Source organism: Canis lupus, chromosome 3 (genome assembly GCF_003254725.2).
Source record: "Canis lupus dingo isolate Sandy chromosome 3, ASM325472v2, whole genome shotgun sequence".
Taxonomy (NCBI): domain Eukaryota; kingdom Metazoa; phylum Chordata; class Mammalia; order Carnivora; family Canidae; genus Canis; species Canis lupus.
In genome coordinates this window covers 47664912-47678068 of record NC_064245.1, presented here as the reverse complement: position 1 = coordinate 47678068, position 13157 = coordinate 47664912, and the positions used below count along the sequence as shown (strand labels likewise).

The 13157-nt window shown below is 50.3% G+C and overlaps 1 protein-coding gene and 1 long non-coding RNA gene across 2 annotated transcripts in view; one reads left to right on the top strand and one right to left on the bottom strand.

Annotated features, from left to right (window-relative positions):
- The window catches only part of ST8SIA2 (ST8 alpha-N-acetyl-neuraminide alpha-2,8-sialyltransferase 2), a 65773-nt gene that overhangs the window by 34869 nt on the left and 17747 nt on the right, over positions 1-13157 (top strand). The window contains exons 3-5 of the mRNA XM_025437686.3: positions 1265-1393; positions 4955-5212; positions 11114-11407. Coding sequence (XP_025293471.1) covers positions 1265-1393; positions 4955-5212; positions 11114-11407 — 681 coding nt within the window. The remainder of the gene's footprint in view (positions 1-1264; positions 1394-4954; positions 5213-11113; positions 11408-13157) is intronic.
- Positions 417-12142, bottom strand: LOC112653494 (uncharacterized). Its single transcript, XR_003132230.3, has 3 exons — positions 9523-12142; positions 6584-6668; positions 417-1909 (listed from the first exon to the last, which is right to left on the bottom strand). It is a non-coding gene; the product is annotated as an uncharacterized LOC112653494 (long non-coding RNA).

The following is a 13157-nucleotide window of genomic DNA, read 5'->3' as shown; positions in this document are numbered from 1 at the left end:
CAGCAACATTTCCAAGGTCGGGTCCTCTGTTTCCTCTTCTAGTCCTCTGCAAAAGTTACATATGTTTGAATCCAAGACCAGCTATAGCAGCCAGAAGAGTAAGGAATATTGAGAAATGAAGGTATGCGGGGAGAATGTGCAGAGACAATTTGCACCCCCAACTGAATTTCTTCTCTACCTATAAAAAGCAAAGTAGAGCATTGGCTGTAGACCTTGTTAAAAGGATTGCGTCTTTTTTAACTTGGCTCTTTCGAGATAAATGCTGAGGACGTAGATGTTTGGTTTGAACTCTTTAGAGCTCCAAAATTTGGCATCACAAATCCACTTATCACTCTAAGTGGGAGAATCTGCTGTCAGCACAGACAAAAGGAAGTTCTGATGTGACCCACATGCATCTGTGTCTGACAGAGGCAGGCTGGCTACTACGCTGCATTTAGAGATGTAATTGTAACCTAGTTTCTTAGAAACCTACTAGCATAGATTTCAAACCTCAGAATTCAAGCAGACCCGGAATACCTAGTGTTCCTGATTCAGGTGGAGAAATGGTGTGCAGCCAGAACTGTGATTTGCCTCGGGCACACAGGGCCAACCAGCTCCTTCATCCATCCAGGCTCCCCCAGGGTAAAATTCAAATTTCAATTCAACAAACATTTATTAAACACCTGCTATGTTAGACCACTGGGAATAAAGAAATGAATGAGGGAGCTCCCCTGCTTACAGCCTAGTGATAGAGCGAGACATAGCACTGAGAACTGTGAAACAAGGTGTGAGGTGGCATCTGAAAGTACAAACGAGGTAGTGATGGGATAAGCGGAAGTAGGGGAAGTTGCAGGCTGCATCGCATTCCCCTGGTATGAGCTTTGTTTTCTCTTTATTAAGTTTGTAGACCATCTTATGACACCCAGCTGCTAATGCAACTGTGGACTTTTGCAAAAGTCACTTGAAGATCTATTACTATTCCAACAGTGACAGCTAGGTTTCACTGGGAGGAGACACTGGGGCGGGGATGTCGGGAGGAAAAACATTCCTTCCTTCTCCACCACCCCCTCCCCCATCTCCAAACTGTATGCAGCTTATACCTGAGGGAGAGAGTTTGTGCATTCTAGAGGATAAATAGACTTCCTTCCCTTCTCAGGTAATAACTGCAATTTTGCTCTCCCGAAGTTTACATCCAAGCCCGTGCAAAAACAAAACTATTAGACTTGTCATCGGCATGCTAACAGATCATGTCTACCCTCTTTCTCTTTTTTCTTTTCCCTTCCAGAGCTGAAGTTGTAATAAATGGCTCCTCGTCGCCAGCTGTTGTTGACAGAAGTAATGAAAGCATTAAGCACAACATCCAGCCAGCCTCGGCCAAATGGAGGCACAACCAGACGCTCTCTCTGAGGATCAGGTAGTGGTAATTACCTATAGGACAAGAGACAGCCTTGGCCTTCTTTGGCGCAAGCCAGCAAATTGCCGCTCTCCATCATCTAAAGAAGTCAGGATAGAAATAAAATGTTTACCCCCCGCTGAGACAAGTGTCATCTGTAAGCGATCAATTGGAAATAAAAACCTGAGACAAGCCCAGCAGCCCAGCACATGTGTGCAGTGACTGGGGCGTGGGAGGTGGCCCTGCTGAGGTCCTTGGTTCCAGAAGGAGCGAGGCCCTCGGATCTGTGGCAGCAGGAGCCTGGGGGTGGAGACCACAGGTGGCTTCTCCCAGAGGATGCAAAGCAGGAGTCCTTCTCTGGCAGGAGACGTTTCCTGCTTGCGCCAGCCCGGCACCTGTGCCGCCTTTCTGTGGAGGCGACCCAGGAGCTGACATGAAGAGAAGAGGTGTGCTTAGCCAGAGAGCACTCTTGTCCTGAGCTTTCGAGGGTGATGTCTCAGAACTCTGTAGTCACTGCTGGCTGGCAGGGACGGAGAGCTGTAAAGAAGGGATTACAGTGTCAGCAGTTTGAGTACTTGACTTTCATGTAGCCACGACTGACCCAGGAAAGCTTGGTCAGGATAACCCTGGCATCGTACTGGGGGCCCTGGGGTGCTGACATGAGCCGGACATGCTGGCGGGGAGATGCAGCTATGAGGCAGCACAGTGCCATGTGATGCACACATTAGGTGCATCTCATGAATAGGTGGAAATCCAGAGATCACACTGAGGAGAGGACACTTCATTTTGTAAGGGGATTAAGCAGGATAGCCAGGAAAGGAGCAGTGGGTTTTGAAAGGTAATTAGGAGTTTGCCAGGCATGCCAAGCTGCGTCCCGCTTGCACACACAGCCTGACGTCTGCTATTTGTGCTCAGTGCTGCTGGAACCCAAAGTAGGAAGTAGGAAACGTGGGTGGCGAGGTCAGTGAGATGGTGGCTGGTGGGGGGGGGGGGGGCGGTGGGGAGAGGGGAGTGCGGCTAGAAAGGTGTGAGACCCAGGACCCAGGAGCTGAGAAGCCATCTGAAGGAACTAAATCCTGTTGCCATCATTCTGCCACCCTCACCAGTGCCCTTTCTAAGGCCCCCTGGGTGGACCAGCTGCACGCCTACGTCACTCACCCTTGGATCAGCAGCACCCTTAGGTTGGTCAGTGGAATACCTGCAGTAGTCTCCCAGGATTGGCTTGCTCTTAAGCAATCCCTGCCCCCTAAGTGGCTTAGGACAATAGAAACATATTCTCTCGAAGCTCTGAGGCCCGAGTTCCAAATGCCCCCTCCGCAGGGGCGGGCGGTGCCCCAACCCTTCTGCAGGCCCTGTGGCCTCATCGCTTCAATCCCTGCCCCCATCTCACATGGTCTTCTCTATGTCTGGGTGTTTCCCTCTCCTGCCTCTTGTAAGGACACTTGTCATTGGCTTTAGGGCCCAGGGTAATAATCCAGGACCATCTTGATGAAGGACCATCCTTCATTTCATGACATCTGCAAAAATGCTATTTCCAAATAAAGCCACAGCACAGGCTCTGAGGGTTAGGAAGTAGATATATATTTGGGGGGACCCCCCCACCACACCATCTGAGAGTGAAATCCTCCCTGCATCCCCATGGCCCTTCCTCTGCCACCGGGTAGACAAGTGGACGCTTCACACATACACATTTTCAGAGACCAGACCACGGAAGCCTGCAAACACACAGCCACCCTGGCAGGAACAATGTGCCTTTCCCCAGGGGGAGAAAAGAATTTCCTTCAGCTTCTTTCAATTAATCACCAAAATTATTCTTCATAAAAGATGCTGTGAGTGATTTGGAATGATGTTTAATAATTGATAGTAATTTTTCATAATTAGTTATAAATTAATTCGCTCACAGAGGTGTTTATGAAGTTTCTGGGGACTCTCCTTACTTTTAAATACTTTGGGGTAAGTTATTATGGAGGTCTTAGCAATTATCACACTGTATCAGTTTGTCAAGTTGTATAATCCTTGGTAAAGGGCAGTGAATAAGTATAATGCCTCTTTTCCCATCCAGAGATACAAATTATTCAGCATGGGGGTGCCTCTCCTGCATGATGGCTATAGATCCCAGGTCACTAATAAGGAAAGGCTAGTGGAAGAAGAGCCTTGGGCCCCACCCAGCATTCTAGCTGCCCCTTGGCTATGCCAGAGTGCTCCCAAATCCGGGTACACTTTAGAGCCACTTGCGAGCTTGAGAAAGGATGCAGAGACCTGAACCATTCTCAAAGTCAGGATTTCTCAGCTGTGAGCCCAGCGCTTCTGGATTTATCATTTCCCGAAGGGTGGGGGTGGGGTGGGTTGTTGAATGGGCACCCTGCTGGGACACACCACAGATTGTCAACATCCCCAGTCACACAGGCTCTCAGGCATCAGTATTACCATCTACACGATGGGGCAACCATCTTGCAAATTCTCACATTTGCAAAGTGCAGGAAGGTTTTGTGGAAAAGAAGACTGGCATCATTGTATCTATGCTAGATAAGGGCTTGTTGCAGGAAATGAAGTTCGTTTAGGCTAATGTGGGTACCAAATTTCTTTCTCTCTATGACTTAAGTCATTTCTAAAGATCTTTTAGGAGAGTCAGACAGTAAACACCCAGCTAGGCCTGGGTGGTTTGAGTAAATCTCCCCAGGTGATTCTAAGAAGACACCTACCCTCTTTCTGACCACACCTCATTCCTGTTGTGTACTGTGCTAGATGATTCTAGAACTCCACCCCCCCACCCCCACCCCAATCAAAGTCATCCTAGAGCCTAGAGAGCCATGCTTTGCTCATCTTTGTTCTGAAACAGCACAAAGGAACTTGCTCTGAGGGACCAGAGAGGTATCAATTTTTACAATCCCCGAACTAGACAGCAGTGGAAGACAGGGCAGCACCCTCCACGGAACGGACTAGTTCAGGGACGGCAGGCCACATTCTCAGTCTCTCAAAGGTAGAGGGGTTGACACACCTCACAGTATCCACACTCCCATTCACCCCTTTGCCCAGAGAAGATCTTTGTGGAAGCAAACAGATGACTGAGGAGTGAAGGACAGGTGTCATCCTGGCTTCCTATTCCTGGATCAGGACCTCCTGTCAGATGATCTCCCAGAACCCCATGAGAGGGAAATGACAGTACAGTGACCACTGTCTGGATTTGTCCAAGATGGGGAAGGGCTCCCTGGGGCATGAGATTTTCAATGCTAAAAGCAGGCTGTCCTGGGCAAACCAGAATGCTGGATCACCCTTCTTTACAGGGCCTTCTATGATGAGCTCATGATATGTCTTCATGGAGTTATCTCCCTGGGCAGTTATTGCCCTTCATAGGAAGAGGCCATAACCCCCCAAAACCAGACTGGCCCCCGCTATAATTGCCTCTGGGCCATCTCTGATGCTCCCCACCCAGAACCCATCCTCAGAGGGCACCTGAACTCCGCTTCACCTGTGTACTGGCTGCAGCACGCTACAAGGTGACAGGGGACAGCAAAAGTTGGGTTGGCAAAAGGCAGCTAGCAACAGGGAAACTTTTTCCTCACGTGTGTTTGGTTTTTGTAGGAAGCAAATCTTAAAGTTCTTGGATGCTGAAAAGGACATCTCTGTCCTCAAGGGGACCCTGAAGCCCGGAGACATTATTCATTACATCTTTGACCGCGACAGCACCATGAACGTGTCCCAGAACCTCTACGATCTCCTCCCCAGAACCTCACCCCTGAAGAACAAGCACTTCCGGACTTGTGCCATCGTGGGGAACTCCGGGGTCTTGCTGAACAGTGGCTGCGGGCAGGAGATTGACACACACAGCTTTGTCATAAGGTAACCGCAGCAGGGGCTCTGGGTGCAAAGCCACAGGCAGTTTTTAAGTTGAGCATGGCCAGTTGTCCCAAGAGGTTGAAACAAGAGACAGAGACATTGCTTTGGGTTAGTCCTCATTCTCAAGTTTGTGCATTAGAATTTCTTGAGGTATCCAGACTGCACCCCAGATCAGTCAAGTCAATCTGAGGGATCTGGAGCCCTGGCATGTGGCCCAGGGAGCCTAAATGTTTCTGGTGCACAGCCAAGGTTGAGAATCCCTAATCTGGCACAGAGGTAGGCAGACTATGGCCCACAGCCTGTTTTTATCAATAAAGTGTTATTGGAACATGGTTGTGCCCATTCATTTTCATATCCTCAATAGCTAGATTAGTTGGGCAGAGTTGAAGTATTGCAACCAGAGAACAAATGCCAGAATCCTAAAACATTTATTATCTATCCCTTTACGGAAAAAGTTTGCTGACCCCTAGAAAAAGCCTCAGCCGGCCAGTTGTCAGTCCAAGTTTACAAACCTCTTGTAAGTGTTCTTGAAGGTGGTGCTCTGCCAGTAACTATTATCCTGTAGTCAAAATCTGGGAAGTGAGTGGGGGGTGGGGGGACAGAGAAACTTGGACTTGACCATCATTCTTCCTGAAATATCAGCTCTCGTTGTTCATTCCCCTGGGGACACATTTGGAGTCAGTTACCAATGGCCCTGCTACCTGACCCCCAACCCAGACAGACTCAGAACAAGGCCTTGCTGTCCCCTCATCAGAAGTAGGGCACACAGAGCCTCGAGTTTCATACCAAACAGTGCCCCAGCCCTGGCAGGAGTGCATACCGCATCTCACGTTTCCTCTGGGGCTGTCCTGATGCAAAGAGGGCCTTGTCCTGGGGCTTTGGGAATCGGCCATCTCACAGGACACCCTGAACTTCAGGACGTGGGATTAGATGGTGTGTTTACTTCTGCATCCACCGCAATGGAAGAGCCACAGCTGCCTAGCAGCCAAACTTGTTTTAGTTCGGAAGCCTTGCCGGATTCTGCTTGCACCTGGCATAGCCAGTGGCTCACCCCCATTCTTAAAGCCCCCAGTCTGGAGACTCAGGGATGGAGTGGGATGCAAGGGGGGAAGGAAGCAGGGCTTCCTTGCTCTTGTCTGATGGAAGCCAGAGCAAAGGTGGAGTGGGGTGACGGAGGTATTAAGGCTGCATGCAGAGGGTACAAGTATGGGTGCCAGGCACATGGAATGGGAGGCCTTCCTGACGTGGTGTCACACCTGTAAGCCACGCCTCTTACTTTGTCACAAGCTTCAGTGGTGAGGTTTGCATGCTCCACCCAGCCCTGCCCTAGCATTTTCCAGAGGCAAGGGCAGATTCCAGCCAGCGGCTACTTACAGAGCAAGATGAGCAATGTGGTGTTAGGGTCCAGTCTTGGCTCTGCTGCTCACTTGTCACATGACTTGGACCTCAGTTTCATCACCTGTAAAACGAGCGGGCTGGACTCAGCCTGTTGGAATCCTTCCATTAGGAATAGTCTGTGCTCTGGCCCCGTGCTCGCAAACTCGGACCAGCCCAGGAGTCCGCTGAGTGTATTCACGTGCAGAGTCATCAGGGATGGGGCCTGAGACTCTGCATTCCCAATACCGTTCCTGCTGCTGCTTGGACTGCGCTTTGAGAATAAGCACAGCCACAGTTTGCTTTGCCTTTTCCCAAAGGTCATGTCCACACCTGTCCACACGTGCTTAGAAAGGAGGGCCCTGAGACACGGAGAGCTCCCCAGAGCACCATGAAGTTGTCCGTTGACCTTTAGGTCTGTCTCTTGCACACACCTGCATGTCTTGGGGAGGTGACCTTGGTGCTCTTTTAGGGAAAAATTACCAAACTGTACTGTGCACAGACCCTTCTCGATGCCGAGTGGTAGCACTGGCTCCTCCACCCCACCAGGGCAACTCCTCTGGGCTCATCCCACTTGGGCAATCATCTGCCTTCCCCCTAGGGGATCCTATGGGCCAAAGCCCTCACAAAGAGTAAATGGGGTGCAATTCTGTGGCCACTGCCTGAGTCAGCATGTGTGAGTGTGCTGGATGGTGTCTCCCACAGTAGAGCACACTGAGTGTTCATTCCCTCCCCTGCCTTTCCGTGGGGTGCCAGGAGGTGACCCTACGACTCCACACTACCTCTCCTGTAGCATTTGCCTATCTGAATGAGAGTGCACAGTGGAGCCTGTGTCTCCACCCCAACTGCCTCACACTGACCATGAGCTCCCCAAAGCAGGCTGCTCCCATCCATCTCTGGACACCTGTTCAAGCCTGTGCCTGGCACAGACAAGGGGCTCCCAGTTCAGGCTCCAGTCTCCATGAGATAACAGACACCAGGAGGTCCTGATGAGATGTTCTGGGTCTCTGTCAATTGAAGTCTTCAATCACTTTGCCTAGCTCCTCGTTAATCGGGCGCCTTCTCTGCCCGGGAGACACTGAGACCTTGCCCCCCTCTCAGAACGCTTTACACTATACAGTGAGAAGACGCCCTGTGTGCAAAACAGAATGAGCTTGCAAAACAGCCTCCTGGAAGAGTTCAGGGCAGGCTTCTGGAAGAAGCATAATTCCTCTTGGTTGACTTTGGCAAGTGAAAAAGGTGAGCAGGAGAAGCAGCGTGAGGAAAAGTATAGAAGCAAGAAGCTCAATCCATGGACCCTGGAGGCTGGTGCTTGACTGACCACAGGTTGCCAACCTCAAGTACTGCTGAGAATTGGGGCTGGACAGGAAGGCTGGTCCCCGCAGGGTCCCCGTGAGCCTTCAGGGGCAGCTTGAGGAGACTGCCTCACTCGGGATCATATATGTACAAAATAAATTCCCAGATGTTTGGGGATCAAAACTTCATTGTGTGCTCACACTCTCACACACACACACACACACACACACACACACACACTCACTCACCTAATGAACCAATGCCTCTTCACAGACAAATCTCCACCATCATCGTCATGTTCATTAGGCACTTAGCATGTACCAGGTGCAATTCTACACACTTCATGTTCATTAACTTATATAATTCTCACAACAACCCTGACAGGAATGTTCTATTTTGCCCTGGCTTTTGCAGTGAGGAAACTGAGGTGCAGAGAGCCATAGGTCCATGGCAGGCTGGGGCAGCTGGGCTCATGCTGTGGGCCCAGGCAATATGGGTCAGAGCCAAACATGAGCTGCCTCCTTCCCCAGCAGATTACTCCTCACCCTATACCTGTGGACATGCCTGCTTCTGGAAGGGACAGACTCCTTTCCAGCCCAGAGCCATGCCCATAAAAGCAGTGCAGCCCACCCACAGTCCACCCAGAATTTGCTTCAGGAGGCCTGGCCTACTGTTAGATCAAGCTTACTCCCATCCTGATTCCCCCCAGCCATCTGCTTGAAGAAAATTGCCTTGTGAGTGAGGGGCACGTCAGGGCAGAGCTGTCCCCATCATCCTCACTAAAGAAGTGGCCCTGGGACATGGTCATGGGAATAACCTGGCCCTCACAAAACACCTGCCTAGAACACCTGCCATGAGTCGGGTCCCATGTTGAGTGAGGTTGGGAGCCTGCCTCACATTGCTTACAGCCCCAGGGTTCCCCCAGAGTCTCCAGCACTGCACTTGGATGACACCCCAACTGACCAATATTGTAGCTGGGTATGCACTTCCCCATTTCCTTTCCCCTGACCAACCTGGAAGCCTACTGGGGGCAGGCTCCACATCACTTCCTTCTTTGCCTCTCCCACAGCCCTCACTGGCCCATGATAGATTTGGTAGATCTGAACTGCATTGAATCCATCTCACCCTGCCCTTAGGACTTGGAAGTTGGCCCAGAAGAGGTCCCAGGCTCTTGGGAATGTCTTGGAAGCCTGGCTCAGCCAAGCTTCAGGACAGTAGGAATAATTGTCTCAAACTGGTGGACATGAAAATGACTCCTCGTTTTTCTGAGGTCTGAGGCAGGGGCCCCTAAAGCTGTCCCAAAGCAGTTCCACCCCCTTGCAATGTGTAGCCACAGTCAGAGATAGCAAGGCCAGGGTGAGAATGGGGACAGTGGCTATTTTAGGGAGTCTAGTCTGAGCACCAAACAGGCTTTTGAGTCAGACACATCAGAAACAATCCTGGATGCCCTCCTACTAGCTCTGGGACTCCAGCAAGTTACGTTGCACATTCTGGCCTTGGCTTCCTCATCTGTAAGGCAATGGAGTCAGAATACTGATTCAGAATAAAATACTGAGTCAGAATAAAATGAGCTTAGTTAAAGGACCAGGGGCTAGCACACACCAGGAGCTCAAGGATGTTAGTTTTCTTTCTGATTGTCTTACCTTTTCTCCCCAAATGTTGAAGGAAGAAAGTCCTGGCTTGAAAGGAGGCTAAGTGGTAACTCTGTGGATCACATCATTTGGCAATGACCCATGGCCCTGGTCTTCATGTCTCCAGCCTCCATTCTGTAAACACTTATTCTAGCTTCTCAGACTTGATTCCACTGGTCAAAGGGCTTTTCCACCATCAAATCCTCCATGCAGGCAGCAGCCAGCCCTCCTCAGCAGCACTCCATGGCCACCTCAGTCCCATCAGCTTGCAGCATGGACAAGAAGCTCCAGTGTGCACACCCAAGCTGGACCCATGAAGGTGGGAAGGTCCCCCACAAAGCAGGCCTCTGGTGAGATATCAGAGGTTTCCCACCCAGGGTCCCTGGCTAGTTCAACAAGAGATTGTCATGGCCTTTTTAGTTTGTCCTCCCAGACCTAATTCCATCCAATCCAATACCTACTACAACTTCATCTTATTGTTGTCTATCTGCTGCCTAAAATGCAAGTTTGTCATGTTACTCTCTTGCTCAAGAATCTTCTGTGGCTCCCTTTTGCCCTTGGAACTGCATCCCTGACATACAGGCTCTGCTTGCCTCTCCACTTCATCTCCTCCACACAATATGCCCCAAGCAGAGCAAATCACTTGCCTCCCCCTAAATACCGACACTGTTTCACACCTCTATGACCTTAAATACACTTCTTGTGCCTGCAATGCCATAGCATGATGTTTCTTAAACTGCTTGGTCATAAGAGTTACCTGAAGACCTTGTAAAAATAAGTATCAGTTCCTAGGCTCACTGGCTGAATCTGGATCCCCAGGTAAGAGACCTGGCAAATCTGTATTTTTACTGCCTGAGGTGATTCTTCTGCTCTGGCAAGCTGGAGAAACACTCTTCTAATTGCCCCATCCACAAAGGGATTAATGCTCATCCATCCTAGATTTTCCTCAGTGGTCACCGCCTCCAAGAATACCACCTAATGTTCCTCCTTTCTGTAGTAATATAACACTACTTCACGTTTATTGAGATCTTAGTGTGGTGGAGCAGTGTTCTAAGTACTGGCTATGTGGCGACTCCTTGAATCCCTGGGAGGGGGTGTTGTGATCTTTATCATAGCTAAACAAACTGTTGTGCATATTCCTTTGTGGTAGGGAAGCACAAAGAGGTTAAGCAAGTTGTGCAGAATCACACAGGTAGAAAGTAGCAGAGCTGAATTCTGAACCTGGGAGTGTGCCTTCAGAGCCCTCACTGTTACCTAACGTGGCCAGGTCACACCTGCCTGTAGCATGATTGTCTTGTGGGCTGAGGCTGACTTACCAGCTTCCTTTGTCCTCTACTAGATCTGGAACTGCAGAAGGCAGGTATTGTATAGCCCAGAGACCTGCACAGCTCTATGTGTGTGGTAAGAGCCTAGTAAACATATGGGTCACAGAAGAAGAAGCAGGGATGATTGGGGGTGGGGTGGGGGGGATGGTGCTGGAAGATGCCCTTGGGTCTTTGGGGATGAGGAGGAGGGGAGAGGAGGCAAAAGTTGGATAAAATGAACTATAAGCAGCAACATCTTGTGTTTCCCAAAGGGACTGTGACACCTTTCTCTCTGACAGGTGCAACCTGGCACCCGTGCAGGAGTATGGCCGGGATGTGGGGCTCAAGACCGACCTGGTGACCATGAACCCCTCTGTCATCCAACGGGCCTTTGAGGACTTGGTCAACGCCACCTGGCGGGAGAAGCTGCTACAGCGGCTGCGCAGTCTCAATGGCAGCATCCTGTGGATTCCCGCCTTCATGGCCAGGGGTGGCAAGGAGCGTGTTGAGTGGGTCAACGAGCTCATCTTGAAGCACCACGTCAACGTGCGTACTGCATACCCCTCTCTGCGCCTGCTGCACGCCGTCCGCGGGTGAGCCGCCTCTCCAAAGCCAGCGGGGCCATCACCAAGTCTGGGAGGGGCTTGGTGGGCCATGTTCCTTTCCCAGATGCACTTCCATCTCAGCTTACCACTCACTCGTTGTATGACCTCAGCAAGTCCCCTGGCCTTTCTGAGCCTCCCTTCCTGGAGAAAGGAGGAGGGCTGGCAGATGAGTTTCATCTGCCCAGAGAGCTGTGTTGAGAACGATGGTCCCATGACTGCTGTGTGGGGAATAAACCAGGAGGGGCAAGGATGTAAGGAGGAATGTGTGCTGGAAGCTCTTGCATTAGTCTGGGTCACAACTGACTGTGGCTAAGACTGGGATAGTGGTGGAGGATAGGCAACAGGTAGCTCAGATCAGCTGAAAATTTTGGAGTAGAGGCAGCAGGATTTACTGATGGGTTCTATTTAAGGACCTTAAGGAGTGAGAGAAAGAGAAACATCCAGGATGGCTGTTAGGATTAAAGTTTGAGCACATGGGTGGACAGTGGTGCCATTTTCTGTGAGAGGAGAGTCTGGGAGAAGCCCATGCATGTTTTGGGGTATTAAGTTTGCTCTAATTTCAAGATACCTGTTACAAAGACACCCCTCCACATGCCTGACCTTACAGCTTGGGATCAGGCTCTGCATCCATCTGCCCATCCAACCAAATGGCAGTTTACTGACCTGCTCTAGGGGGACAAGTAAGCTCATTGTACAGATCCCCACTGACATTAAAATGCTCTTTTGCTCTTTACTGGAGCCTGAGCATAACTCAGTGTGACCCAGGGAAGCTCTCTGACCAACTCACAAAGGGCTCTTGCTGTCTCACAAAGGTGACCCCTGAAGCACCCAAGCCTGCGACCAGCACTGACTGGTCTCATTAGGTTGAGTTGCCAGCACAGAAACCCATTGCCTCCAAGAAAAGCCAAGAGAAACATTCAGAAAGAGGTGGACATACTTGTGGCTGATGGAGCAGAGTGATACCTGATGGACACAAGGTTCACTGGAACCACATCCTTATTCTGGAGGTTGACCTGTTAGATCTTCCTTGAGCATCCACTTCATCCCTGTCACAGCGTGGGTCTGCCACAGCAACCCCCATCTCACAGATTTAGGCTCTGTGCCTTAAATGTTGTCTTTTTCCAGAGGAGGAAAGTCTTTACATGGTTTGGGGGTGAGAGGAGATGAGAGAAGGAGAAGGGCTAGCCCATGGTAAAGAGAAACAGTCCCTTGGACAGGGAATGGGCTACTCCCTAGAAGAAACTTATGCAGCCAGAGCTATTTCCAGCTATAATTGACTCACTTTCATCTGTCAAAATAGCATTAAGCACCAGTAATAAGTCCTTTAAACAAACAGGCTGTTAATCCTGAGATGGTACCATCTTCCCTTGCAGGAACTCCCGGGAGGAAATACTGCAGGAGAGAGAACAGGGCAGGCTTCTTCTTTTAGCAAGGGGAGAAGGTGGTGAGGAAGAAGGCTTCAGGGGCCTTAGAATGGATTTCTGCCAATAGCCCTCTCTCTCTGTAGGATGTGGGGTCCAGTAGGGCATTACAGGAAAGGTGGGCAGCATCTGTAGTAAGAGTGAGGGCTTGCCTGGACTTGGTGGGAACCTACCTGTGTTTGCTGCCAAAGGAGGAATGGGCTGGGGGCTGGGGGGTATGCAGAACAAAGCCACAAGAGAAAAGACCAAGGGTTCGTAGAAAAGATAGCTGAGAAAAAACCTGGCCAGGGCAGTCTGGTCTAGCATGAGAATCATGG